At 38.0% G+C, this 14,821-nt stretch overlaps 1 protein-coding gene across 1 annotated transcript in view; it reads left to right on the forward strand.

Annotated features, from left to right (window-relative positions):
• Positions 1-399: 399 nt before the first annotated feature.
• Positions 400-14,821, forward strand: part of esr2b (estrogen receptor 2b) — a 40,956-nt gene continuing 26,534 nt past the window's right edge. The window contains exons 1-3 of the mRNA XM_075448724.1: positions 400-485; positions 581-669; positions 12,638-13,152. Of these exons, the coding sequence (XP_075304839.1) occupies positions 12,722-13,152 (431 nt within the window). The 5' untranslated portion in view covers positions 400-485; positions 581-669; positions 12,638-12,721. The remainder of the gene's footprint in view (positions 486-580; positions 670-12,637; positions 13,153-14,821) is intronic.

A 14,821-nucleotide genomic window follows, 5' to 3' on the forward strand; every position in this document is an offset into this window, starting at 1 on the left:
ATTTTACTGAATGAATTTGAGCTGAATGAGTGAGCTCTGTGTTCCTTAAATGGCAACAGTAACTATGACTCTAACCCTTCAGGGATACAACAACATGCAGTCTTGCAGATTCATTGCAAGGACACTTAATTGTATTCCAGCTTTTTAATCATTAACCCTGAGCAGGTTAAGACTGCAGAGAGATCAGGGGGAAATATATATATATATATATATATATACATATATATATATATATATATTTAAATTCTCAATATATCAACAAACCTCTACATTCTATTCTTTGGGTTTTCAGTGACCTGTAGCTGTAAAGTTTCTGACCCTCCCACTTGTTTGCGCAACGAGATCCCTAGATCCAAAAAAGGCGTGGCAAAATCGGGCAAACCTTAAAGCTGTCTTTGAGTGCTGGAGAGGGATGAGCGGAAATATCAGCCACACACCAGGAATAATGAAGTTCTTGCAGGACTAAGGCGGTGGAATAAGCACCGGTGTGTGAATTGCTTTTATAGTTTTACCTTTACGCCACAGTTACTGATTTATTCTAAGTTACTGTTTTCATTTTTTCCATTCATTGACTTCTTAGAGCTGCGGCTTTGGAGGCGCTGAAAACCCTCAAAAGTCCTGAAGCAGCATCAGCTGATTTCTTCCTCTGATCACCGCATCAACTAACAGGTTGGTAACGCGTGGGTGAAAATGTCTATTACTTTTGCACTTAAAGGAGCGGTGTCAAACTTATCGGTGGCTTTTACACCCCGGGAGCCGCGCTGCTCTGCGCGCTTCATGACAGCAAATTCTGATCAAACTGGTGCGAATCAACGGACTTCAGGCGCGTCTCTCAAACAACTTTAAGCTTTGCAACCTGCAGAGTTCAGTGTTAAAAATGGGTTCAATTCTTCTTCTCTCTGGGTTCTTTGGGTTTTCATCCTTGGTCATGGTTAATGAGGGCAAAAGGTTAAATTGTATTTAATGCAGCATTGAAAGCAAGTGAAGCTTTTATAATCATTGTGTAGGGCTCTATAACTACTATAAAAACGAAGTAATTTGAATTATTTAGCCTCCCCCAAAATATTTTTTAAAAATGCAGTTCTGTAAAGATAGAAAGTCTATTGTAAAGTATCTATCTATCTATCCATCAATGGGGTTATGTGCAATTTCAATATTCTCAATGAATGAAACGATTTAGCTATGCATATTTTTAATAATAATAATAATAATAATAATAATAGTAACTGAATAGATATGTAAATTGATGTGGACAAAAATATACTGCAAACCCTGAGAAAACAGTGAATACAAATGTGAGAAAACTGGTCAACGTTTTGAATGACTTAGGGGGAGATGTAGGTATTGAGAAGTTTAATAATGCCATCTTATATCGAATTCAGAATAAATGTTCCCTTTGTTCACCTTTTTGAGGGATGGTGGTGTACACAAAGATTTTGTTGCTTCTTTAGAGTTGAATATGAAGTTTTTCAGCAGGTAATATGCAGCTAAGCTACTGAAAAAAAAAACGTATGACCACCTGAGAGTTGGTGTAACTGAATCCATCCAGTTTTCCCCACATAAAATGTATTTAAAACAACAGTTTGACAGGACTTAATGCACACCTGTAGAACTTTAGGTTTGACTCTTTTTTTGTTTATCCATAGCTTTCTTACAGGTAATATGTGATATATTCATTCATAGTATATTACAGCATATTTGCTTGTAAGGGTTGGCACTCTTAATCTTTTGACGCCAAATGTGATTAGTTTATCGCATCAACAAAACTTATCTGGTCCTGTTCTTTAGGCTCTACTTTGGAAATCACTGAGGATGTAAGCTTGGCAGCCTCCTCTTCATGGCCTTGAGACTGTTCATGGTGTAATTATAATCCGACTGTTGCTGTAAATACCAGATTCCTTTTCCACTCACGAATAACTGAGTTGTGGGGGAGTCGAAAGCATGAATGTGTGTGGACGGGAGGATGGAGGGAAGTCCTGCTGCTACCAGAAATAAGGTTTCAGGCTTTGAGCACATCCCCTTCCGTTCCCCGCTTTTTCATTCTTGTTGAATAGAATTCCGCTGGTCAGCACTGAAAATTTGTCAAGGCCATGCTACCGTACAGTTCCTGATCCCCACCCCGGTCCACTCACTCTATCCCGAAGATCGTCCATAACCCCATATATATCTGAGTCTGACTAAAAGATGGCAGCAGTTAGCAGAAAAACAGCTCTGCATGTGTGTTTGCTTGCTCCATCCAGCCTCTCTTTTTTTTTGTCCAGGCAGGTGAGGCAGCAATGAGAAGAGGTTGTCATGCCTCAGTTGTAGCACAGTCCTAGTTGCTGTGGTGACATGGATGGATGGATAAATATTTCTCCAAACTGATTTTTCTTGGAAGAGATTCCAATTTATAAGCATAGACGCTAAGTAAACTGGTCAAATGTGGGTCCACATACACAGCTGCCAAAAAAAGCTGTGTATGGGTCAAATTTGCAAGGTATCTGCCCAAAAAACAAACAGACTGTGGATCAATTTTTTTCTCCGCTGTTTTTGATGGAACACCACAATGCCTCAAAATGAACTGAATTAATTAATAGTCTTAGGAAATGCTGGTTGGTGCTACAAAGAGTGTTAACAATAACATCTGCTGTTAAAACAGCCTTTATAAACAAGTTGAGTGGTATTTAGATATCGGTTTGCAGTGAAAATGAGACAAACACTTGTATCTGTCAGGATAAACTGTTTCCTGGCACTGGGATCATCTACAGAAACTCAGAACAAGAGAGGCAGGTTCAGATGCATATTGGAGAGACGTTTAAAGTGACACAATCACTGTGCGGTGGCTTTCCCACTGTGGAAAACCAAACCCATACTTAGCTGGTTCTTTATCTAACCAACTTAAAACTGTTTCTAGTACCTGCCCATAACCAGCACTGGAGCCACTTTGGTCTCAAAGGGACATGAGACTGTAGGTGGTGCTCTACAGATTCAAATCAGATGCCCATATCCCCGTCTAATGATGTTCTTTTTTTGTTAGCTGAAGGAATTTTTAATAAGTTGAATTGATTATTTTTTCTTACTGGTGCAAAGTATTCCTGCTTGCAAATATGCCGGAGAATTAATAGTTGACAACGTTTTTTTCCTTTATTTCAATTATGCAATTAAACATGAATTTTTTTTGTTTCCAATTGGACTATTTTAGTAGCACGTATTTCTTCTGCAATGCTTAACAAGGTCAGAATAAAAAAGACATTTAAAGCACAATGGACCATGTTTTTGCTGTCCCTTCTTCTGCCGTAGATGAAGGGACAGCAAAGACTGGTGGGGAAAATAAACTGAGTGGATATTACATTTTTGAACAATAGGAAATTCTGAATTTGAATGCAGACATAGAGTATTTATGAGTCCTGCCTTCCTGTCCGTTAACTTGTCAAGTCACTTTGTATTACCCCCACATCAGGCAAACATGCAGAAGGAACATGTGTATTACAGCCAAATAGAAACGGTAAGATCAAAATATTTGACATGCTTACATTTACATACTGGTATAATTGAAACTTCATGATCTGATAGCTTGAAGCTATGCGGAAAATGGCAGGAAGGACCCTAAGAAGGACAGACCCTCACTGCGAGCTGTTTCCTTTAGGGATTTTAAAGGGCTAAACACTCTGTTCTCTGTAATACGTTACAGAGATGCCCAGGAAAAGATAGACGTATTATCAATGACACATTTCAAATTAAATTACCTGCAGTTTGTAATGTAGGCAATGATATACATATATTTCTTTATGTCTGTGTGTCATACCAGAAATTGTGAAATGTGAACATTTGTCCACACGTATGTAATAGTTTCACAATCCAGGCTTCAGATTTATTTTTATTTTTTTCAGCAATTGTTTTTGTGCTGGGCAGAGTCATTTTAAATTAAGAAAATTGTGATCAATGACAATTTTTATTTGTCTAACCTTAACTGTACATTTTTTTTTAAATATGAACTTAACCATGTACATTAATTCTAACCCTAACTATGTACTTAAAACTCTTAAACCTAACCACCAGTGGGTGGGAGCAAAGTCTAAAAGACTTTTATTTGTAAAGCTCTGGATTTGGACCATCAATGTCTCACTTGAAGGTTGGGGTTTTGAAACATCCACCACCCCAACCTTCCCCCTAACCCATTTTCTGTCCTGTCAGCAGTTGCAACATCATCATGTCGCAAATGTAAACATATTGAAACATCATCAGAAGCATGACAGGAGCTGCATCATAGCAGAGAACAGTGGAAACAAAATGTTGGCATTGCCCACTTCTTGAGTCTTTCTTGAATCTCTGCATATTTTTCCATTGAATAACGTACATAGTTTACGATCTGTCGTGAGACTGTCCTGATGTACTGTGGATATTTTTTTGTACAAACCAAGTTTGGCATTTGGGACTTAATGTAGGCAGCAGCGTTTGGATATTTTTAGATAAACTACATTTTAAAAACTACTAAAGTAGACTGGTCAGATATTGTTTGCATCATAGGATTGATCAGCTCAGTTAAGTTCATGATACACATATTTTGCACATTTGTGAACAATAAAGTGGAGTTAAAAGTTGTGAAGTATCACTTATAAGGCCAAAGTAGTCCACAACTGTGCTCCAAAATGTATTGAAAACAATATCCAAATGTTCTATTAGGTAGGGTGTACATTTATGGTGGTTGGTAGGCTTGGACGATATGGAGCTAAACATATCTATGGTTGCTTATTGTTGTTGTTTATGGCTGCTCATTAGAAGACAGCTACAGTTGTTAAGATGATTTTTTTTTCTTTGTAATTGTATATACACATATTTTTATATTACCGCTGTAACAACTGAGCTCAGGCTCAGAGATTTATGCTCTACTAGATGAGCTACATGGTACACATGAATCTTAAAAATATAAAGTATCTTTTCTGTCTTTTAATGTCTTTTAAAATCTAAATCAAAAACACATTCACACCATTCGCACCTTTGTTTTTAATGAGCAAATACTAGATGAGTCTTATCATCTAATATTTTTCGATTAATAGAATTTTAAATGTGGCTGCCTGTAATATACTTATGTATAAGAATTTAATGGTGATTTTAACAAAAATTTAATCTCAGGTATTTTGTGCTGTTATATCGCTGCTCAATAGGCTCAGAATAGCATGAAGTACGTGCAGTTTTTCTGGACTTCAGGTCTATCATAGATGGGACAAACCTGTCCGCCTGGTAGATGGAGCAGCAGTGACAGGTGACAGGTAAAATTACTCCACATCCCGACACTGTAATCAGCTTGTCCATTCGGCTGAAGCCTCTCACTGTTCGGCTTCTCTGTCAGCCAGAAGTAACTCCATCCAGCTCCTCTTGCTCCCATGTAATCCATTGACCTCTTCAATTCAGCGCGGCTTCTCTCCTCCAGCAGCTCCTTGTTGGCTTTGTGAGTCTGAGAGAATGAGGAATAGAAGCTGGGTAATGGTATTGCAGGAGGTCTTTGTGCTTTGGTATGTGCTGTTGGCTGAAAATCTCGTTCTGAAGCAAGGAAATTCTATGCTCCTTTTTATACATGTGAAAAAAAAACCATAATTTTAATATACTGGACTGTGAAACACACTGAAGAAAGATTTTGTATTTCCTTTAATGGTCAGGACTCGACATTTTTTGTTGATGACATATGTTTTGTTCAAGTGTAATAGTGTTGAAAGAGATATATAGATTTTTTTTCAAAACGGTCCTCCAACAAAGCTTGTCTATTTGCGAGGACAGACCAGACGAGATCCTATTATTATTATTCTCATAAGAAAATGATATTCCGGTGAGAATAGAAACTAGGAAGGAACTTTATTTTCTTTTTAGTGTTTGTTTATTGAACAGGATGTTGTGCCTATTTATTTAAATATTTCTTGACTAAATGTGGACTGAAATTCATGTACTTCTCTGTGTCTAAATAATTTAAAAAGCTATATGTCTGCTGCGGTCCTTTATAAAACCAATGTGTTTGTTTTTGTCTTATACAGCTCAGTTAAATGGAGTGCAAAAGTAGAAAAATAACCTCCTTAGTAGCTCTTTTGCCCTTGGGGGGGTGGCAAAAAAATGTTCTAAGTGGAAAAGAATTTCAGCAGAACCACATCTGACTTCACCACTTGGAAGGTGAAAGGACAGGACAGCGCCACAAAGAAACACAGAAACAGTACGGTCAGGATGTGTAGAACTATAGTTGTTTCATGACTAAAACTGTGTGCACGTTTAAAGCCAGACGTGTGTAGGCATTCTGTTGGTCCTCTTTTATAAAACTCAATCATCATAAAATGTTAGACACATTCTACACACAAGCTTGATTTCCACTCCCATTTGAAGCCATGAATGAGTGCAGATTCTCCCCTAATAAATCATTAAATCATCAGTAAAATAGTTCATTCCACAACAGCTCTCACTGCACCTACACTTATTTGGGAACAAAAACAAACAAAAAGTGCCCCACATATCAACAAAATGCAAGTATTTATCTTCATGTATGTATGGTTGTTTTTTGTGTCTGTATTCCTATATCATTATTATTATTATTATTATTATTATTATTATTATGTATTTATATAAGATATGGAATTGTTTAATATGTTTAGTATATATAAAATAAGAAAACATATCTGAATCTTAATCTTACTAAGATTTTAGTTATTGCAGTTTATTCTGTTCACAATTATGAAAGTTAGTCTTCTCCTTTAATGCTGTGATTTCTTTTTTTCACTGCATGACAAATACATTTATTACACAAATAATTATGTTTTGATATAAGACAATGTGAACAGGGTCAGTAACATGAGTCGTTGTGTGAAAGTTGGCACCTATGCTGCTCCTTTAATCATATACAAGCTTAGAGAAGTAATAGCCAATAGGAGAACTCCAAAGCTGGACTTGCTATCAAATTATTCATTACTCAGTTAGCAACATTAATGAAAAAAGTATGCCACTGGTCCTGCAAGAAAAAAAAAGAGGAAAGAAAATAATTAAATTGTTCAATGAAATTTAGAAAAAAAAGTCTTTTAAATGGTTTGACGATAATGATGAAAATGATAAACAATACACTTTATTTGAAAGCACCTTTCAGAACACATAATATAAACACATAATATAAACAGACATAAAATCCATGTGCAACAGCACAAAATAAAATGTAGTACGGCAAAGTCAAGGTGGAGTGTGCTATTTTGAACGGGTGAGTTTTGAGTTGAAAAGAGGAAGAGGAGATGTGTTTCTGATGTCAGGTGGTAGTGAGTTCCAGAGCTGGGGAGCAGAACAGCTGAAAGCCCTGCTCCCCAAATGTTAGTGAGACAGGGGGAAGGGACAGAGAGATGAGGAGGAACTCAGGGAACGGGATGGAGTGGTGATATCAGTAAGATATGAAGGGGAGAGGTGGTGGATGGCCACCATACAGAACTATTTTTTTTTTTTAACCTTGTCCTGTCCAGCATTATGGCAGCAGAATTGTAATCTGAATACCGTTTTATGCCAAACATATTTGCTTTACCAAGGAAGGCTTTATGAATATAAAGCTCCTATTTATTTCCAAAGTACTGCTTATTTATTTATTTTTGTTATAATAGTTTACATGTTATAGTGCCGAACCTAACAGGGGGACAGGGGAAGAGGGAGAGAAAAGAAAAAGAAACAGAAAGAAATGATCGGAGAAAACAATGAGAAACCAGACAACCAGCCACTACACCTGCAGACATCCCACGGACCCCAAGACCCAGGCCACCAACAGGCCCCACGGAGCACAGAGACAGGGACAACCACACATCCAGCCAGAAGACCGCAGAGGAAGCCCCTGGACAGAACCCCCCCGACCATAGAGGCGACAGCCCACCGGCCCCGGCATGTCCCTGCCATGCAGACACGAGTCGAGTGCTGGGCCCGATGAACCCGAGCGCCACCAAAGATATGATGTCTTTAGATACATTCAACTTAATTCACAGAAATGTTTACGGTGCTTTTGGGTTATATATTTGATACATATATGTTTTTTTATATATACTTACTCACCTGTATACCAAAAACAGTTTGTAGTTAGGAGTTTCCCATGAAAAAGATAAACATAAAAAAAGATATATCTAATTAAATCATTAATAAAATCATATCTATATTTACACCTGTTACAGAATGTTTTCAACATAGATTGGACAAAATACAAAAATAATGTCGCTTATAATCAATCTAAAAATCCACTATTTTGCATTAGAAAAAAAAAATTCAATTGCTTTTTTTTAAAACATTGATTCACAGCAGTGCTTGTATGTGGTTACACACAGTAAGATACTTAGAAAATATCTAGATAGTTTCAGTTTTCTCTTCAGTGAATATGCCTCTTTCTGCTAATACGCAGCTATAATGTGTCCTACCACAATTATGCAGATGACACTCAGATCTACGTGTCACTGACGGCAGGAGAACACGGGCCTGTAGATACACTGTGTCGATGCATCGAACTGATCAGTGTGTGGATGCAAAACAATTTCCTCCAACTAAACTCAGACAAAACTGAAATCATTGTCTGTGGCCCACAGAAACAAAGAGAAAGTGTTATCAGTCACCTTGAGACTCTCTCTCTAAAACCTAACTATCAAGTTAGAAATCGAGGGGTAATATTGGACTCAGACCTGAACTTTAACAGCCACATTAAATCTGTAACATCAGCAGCTTTTTACCATCTAAAAAACATTGCCAGAATCAAAGGAATAGTGTCTAAACCAGACTTAGAGAGACTGATCCATGCGTTTGTCTCCAGCAGGTTAGACTACTGTAACGGCCTGCTCACTGGGCTCTCTAAACGGGCTGTAAGACAGCTGCAGTACATCCAGAACGCTGCTGCTCGAGTCCTGACTAGAACCAGGAAATACGACCACATTAGTCCAGTGCTCAGGTCTCTGCACTGGCTTCCTGTCGCTCAGAGAATAGACTTTAAAACAGCTCTGCTTGTGTACAAGTCTCTTCATGGTCAAGCGCCAAAGTACATCTCTGACATGTTAGAGCCATATGAACCAACTCGGGCTCTGAGAACCTCAGGGAGGGGTCTCCTGCTGGTGCCCAGAGTCAGGACTAAACAAGGTGAGGCTGCGTTTCAGTTTTATGCCCCTAAAATCTGGAACAGCCTTCCAGAAGATGTGAGACAGGCCTCAACTCTGACAATGTTTAAATCCAGGCTGAAAACAGTTCTATTTAGCTGTGCATATGACACCTGAAAGTATTTTATCTGCACTCTTCACTTTTTAATTAATTAATGATTTTTTTTAATGGGTTTTAAATTTCTTTCTTTTTTAATTTCTTTCTTTTTATTTTTTTTATTCCTTTTTAATGGTTTTATTGCCTTCTTGTGATTTTATGTAGCTGTAAAGCACTTTGAATTGCCCTGTGTATGAATTGTGCTCTATAAATAAAATTGCCTTGCCTTGCCTTGCCTTCTTATATGTACAGAGGTGTTGGTTGTTTCGTGTTCTGTGTTGTCAGTAGTTGCTAAGCTCTTTAGAAAGCAAGTCACTCTATGGAATAGTTTTGACTGGTCCATTTGAAAATGGAAGTAAGAACAAACAAATCAGCTGTCCTTTTAGGTCAGTTTGTCTAAAAGCCAGATCACTGGTAACATGATTGAACTAGTGGGAAAAAGAAGACAGTGTTGCATTGAGGTAATGTCCTTTGACCCTTTGTTGTCTCTGCGGTGGTTTACCATGGACGGCTGCCATGAACACCGGCCTGTTCAAAGCTCAAACTTCGGCAAAGACATTCTGACAAAACAGAAATTTCATTGTCACTGGGTAAAGCCAAACACACAGCTTGTAAAAGTAAGTGAGCTTTTAAAATATTTTTTAATGTGTTTTGAATCATTGTAAAGTCCTTAGGCTTACAGTCATTCTTTGGTTTACAAAGTGTTTTAACTTCAGACATTTTTCTCGGCAAAACTTATAGGCTACGGTTATTAGGTGTGAGTGTTAGACTCTTTTGAGAAACTATTCAGATGTTAAATGTCAGCCAGAGTGTAGGGAATTAGTTTTCTTCTAATCATTTCTATTATTGCGCATCTTGAGTTTATACTGTTTCAGTTTAATTTCCTGGATCCACCCTTGCTGCTTGTCTTCAAAACCTTGAAATGCCCATATTTTGCTGTCACTGTTAAATCTTCATGGACACAATAAAAATTACATTTTGCATATCAGTGATATGCTCACATCCTTATCCAAAGACATTCTAACAACAGAGTGAACTAAACATCACGAGTAGACCCACATTATGCTTGTATGGTTGGATGTGACTATCTTGCATTTGAGTAAAGAATTTTGTGGGGTTTTTTGTTTGTTTTTTTGCTTATGCCACAATGTTCTGACAAGACAATCTTGTGTAGCATTCCAGGCCCTGTGCTAGAATTTGAATACTTAAAAGGTGTAGTTTGTAGGGTATAGTGATGTTAAGTTTCACAAAATGCAACCAACTGAACACCTCCACATACCTCCAAACTACAATATCTGCTAAAATCTAAGATTTTTGGAATCCTAGGCAGCTTATTGGAGGGATGATGAGAGATGATGATAATAATGATCATTACACTAAATTCAATTTAGTTTTGTCTTTAAAGCGCCAAATCACAACAATGTCATCTCAAGGCACTTCAAAGATACAGTCGAACTGAAGCCAATTAGAATCTAATTCATTCTAACACAATCATAATCAAATTAATTCAATTCCAAATGAGTCCAGTTCATAGAAAGCCAATAAATGAAATTCCCTAGCTAAGGAAAACAACAGATTGCACCTAAACTTCTCTTTGATCCAACCCCCCATCCCAAGTATGCAAAAGGTGATTGTGGAAAGAAAAAAAAATCCATTTAAACAGGAGGAAACTTCTGGCAAAACCAGACTCAGGAAGGGCGGGCATCTGTGAGAAGACAGGAAAGAGAAAACAACAAGTACCAAAGCACCAGGTCAGGGAGTCATGCTGAGAAAGAGAAACACGACTTAAGCTGTCCCGGTTCCAGTTTGCTGCGTGTTGTTCCCCCTCTCTCTTCTTCCTGTCTCTCTACACTGTCCTATCTAATAAAGGCATAAAAAATAATAGAAATTTTTAAAAAAAAAGTTCCATGGTACTTGAGTTTACAGTACAAGTTATTAAAGTCGCTTATCTATCTCTATACTCCAGAAGTATCTCTAACAGATATATCATACTCTTCATAAAAACCCAAGAGCTTCCAGAAATTTTTAATTATTATTTCAACGTATCGTTGGTGCTAAGATTCCCTTTACTCTGCTCTAGTACCAGCTAATTAGTCATTTATTCTGGCACTGATTAACCAGTGAAATGTTTTGTTGGTATAGTTAAGCTACAGGTTGTGCAAGCCATGTGAGCTTTACACAAGATGATTCATTTTTTCTATTCTTTTGTTTTTGGAACATATGTTCTTCATTTATAAAGACTGTTGATAATAAGGCTGTTCTCTTTACCTTTGTCATTTGCTGTCGCATCATTTCAAACTTATGTACGTGTAGCAAAGGCTGTGGGAACATTTGATTCTTCTTTGAACTTGGCTGTCCAGTTGTTTACAGTTCCTGGTTTATGATTTTATACCTGTTATTTAGCAGGATAGTCTCATAGAAAGTGAAGCTAAGTCACACAAGTTTGTTTTTCTATTTGGCCACAGTTGACTGCTGCAAGTTTTTGGAATACGGCAGGACTGCAGTGGTGAAGAGCTTTAAGTGTATTTCTCCTTTTTGTATCTCGTGTACACATGCAGCAGCAGTAGGATCACATTTTGGCCTCTGAGTTACTCAGTAAAGAAAACATCTAATCATCTTGTGTTTTTATGTGGTTTCTCGAGTGTCCTTGAACAATGGCAACACTACTTGTAGTAAAACCCTCCTGCCTTGGTAATAGCTGAATCTGATGCCGTCTGGACAAAATGAAGGCAAAACAGTAAAAAGAACTTGTCTTGTTTTGTCTGGACTTTTTGAAACACAAATGGAAAGAAGTTCTTTATTTAGTCGTCACGACGCATGTATTTTGAAAAAAAGAAAAGTTACCTCAGTATCTTCATAGGGTCTTAAGTGCTTTGTAAACATTTCGTCAGCATTTCCCTGTATGGAGTAGAGAATTTGTCATTCAGTTTTCTTCTTTCAGAACGGCAGAAGTATGAATGAGGCCTTTCTGTAAAGCTCTTCAAACTAGCAGCTTCGAATTTTTCAGTCTGTAATAAGTGTATTTGCCTTTGTTCAGTTTCAGCTTATAATATTTGGGGTTTTGACCTGTAATAACAAATTAGTTGTCATGGGGAAATATTGCTCAAGAACAGTTTAAAAAAACTCAAAAATTAGAAGATTACAGTAAAGTCCAACTGCTTAGAAGAAAAATAGGAAGAAATGAGGAGGACCTGATACTTTTGCACAATACTATGTATTAGAAATGTAGTTTGTTGTAGTTGAGCTGTTGAGTATTTCTTCTATCCTGCTTTTAACATATTTTAGTGTGTGGCCCTGAACACATCAAGCCTTGGTGACTCAGTTGTTTGTGTGTTTTGTATGGGTTTTTGTGCCTCTTGGTTTTAATTTGATAGTTTTACTGAAGTGAATTAATTGTCTAAACAAACTGTTTATTCCCTCTCTGCTACAGGAGTAGTGTGCAGAAGAATATGCAATAGAGGAAACAGTTGCATTGTGATATTCATCCCTCTCAAGATATTATCTCCCCCACGACATGGCCTCCTCCCCTGGGCTGAATGCTGAGCAGTTACCCCTACTTCAGCTCCAGGAGGTGGACTCCAGTAAAGCTTCAGAGAGGCCAACCTCGCCAGGACTTCTGCCCACCATGTATAGTCCTCCTTTGAGCATGGACAGCCACACCGTCTGCATTCCCTCTCCATACACAGACAGTAGCCATGACTACAACCATGGACATGGACCTTTTACTTTCTATAGTCCATCTGTGCTGAGCTACACCAGGCCACCCATCACTGACACTCCTTCATCGCTGTGCCCCCCTCTGAGCCCGTCGGCCTTTTGGCCTTCCCATAACCACCACAACATACCTTCTCTGACTCTGCACTGCACTCAGCCTCTTGTGTACAATGAACCCAGCCAACATGCACCCTGGCTGGAGCCCAAAGCCCACAGCATCAACCCCAACAGGTAGGATTACTGGCCCCAACCCAGAGTTGGAATAGTACAGCAATAACACAAACAAAACAGAAGCAGTTAGGCTAATTGAAAACAAGAAGCGCCTAATTCATGTAATGTTTCATAGAATTTAAGCGAAAATCTGTCAAAAATTAGAAGCTTTTCCACACACATTTTCTTTCTTTAAGTTGAATCGTATACGTTTTTCTTTTCCCTACATTAGGCTTATTGCACTTGTCATTTTGATACTTTTTCTGTGATGCACAGGCACGGAGCTCTGCAAAAGATTTTACTGGTGGTGTGTATCCCTTAAGACAATTCAGTTTGTATGTCAGTACATGGGGTATGATAGCATTCACAGACAGTATGCTGTTAAATAGTATATGGATTGCATTTATACAGCACCTTTCTAGTCTTGTTGACCACTCAAAGCACTTTTACCCCACAAGTCCCCCATAAATTCATCCATTTACACACCCATCACTTTCAACAGTTTTTTTTCAGCCTATGCAATGCCTTTTTTTTGTCATACACTCACAGATTGATGAATGCATCAGTTGCCCAAGGACACTTCAGTATGTAGGCTAGAACAGCCAGGGATCAAACCACCTACCTTTCGATTGGCAGACAAATGCTCAACTGAGCCAACCCCAACCAACACTTTTTTTGAGTACAAATACTGTGAAAAAAAACCAAATCTGGCACTTAGTTTTGTGCCCTCTAGATTTGAAAATATCTCATTCAGTGACCTGTTCAGATTTCCAGTGGAAACTTTTGCCACTTGTCAAGTTCAACCCATCTCATCTGCCTTGTCTCAACCTCCTGCTCAAATTTAGCGTGATAGAATGATGTAAGCAGCTTTGCATGGAAGGTTTTTGAACAGTATGCATCAACACCAACCCCAGAGGATATAAGAGCCTTGTGGGTAAACTATATATTTGAGGGAAATGTTCCACCTAGGGTCAGCAGACTTTGTGTGTGTGTGAGTGGGCTGATGTGTGTTTGTGCAATGAAACCACTTTTCATTGTAGTTGGGCCAGTTCAACACTCGATACAAAGATAGATCAGTTCCAACTCTCTGTGGCTGAATTTCAGATAAGAGAAAAGTAAGAATTTGAGAAAATCAAAAAATTGAAGAAAAGAAAATGACAAAAAATTGCAAAACGGCCAACCCGTTTTGTATTTTTCTTTTCTTCAATTTTTACGCAATTTAGCTAACACCAGCAATTTAGGTAAGTATGTACAAACTTACAGGGTCTTATTACTGTTACTTTATCAATGGCATATTATTGTTATGACCTCTGCTTTAACAGTTTTGTTGAGTAATTTTGGACTACCTGCAGCTGTATGTGTCTTATATTGTTTGTTTTTGATAAAGATATAAGTCTCCAAGCACAAATATAGAATGAAGTCAAGATGTACAAAAACTTTAAACACAGTAGTCTCAAGTTTCAGTCAAAGTCAGTTGCATTCTATTCAGCAAAATATCTTTTACCCCAGCCATCAGTCTCAACAGAGGCACATACCCAGCCAGGAATAGGAGGATGGAGGAAAAGGTGGAGTGAAGATTTGCTCACTTCCCCACTCCACGCCCTTAAAACAGGCTGGTCATAGGAGAGCTGTTGCAGTAGGGTTGAGAAGACAGCAGTTGTGATGTTTTGACCAAAGCATGTCTCATATA

Source organism: Odontesthes bonariensis, chromosome 17 (genome assembly GCF_027942865.1).
Source record: "Odontesthes bonariensis isolate fOdoBon6 chromosome 17, fOdoBon6.hap1, whole genome shotgun sequence".
NCBI lineage: Eukaryota > Metazoa > Chordata > Actinopteri > Atheriniformes > Atherinopsidae > Odontesthes > Odontesthes bonariensis.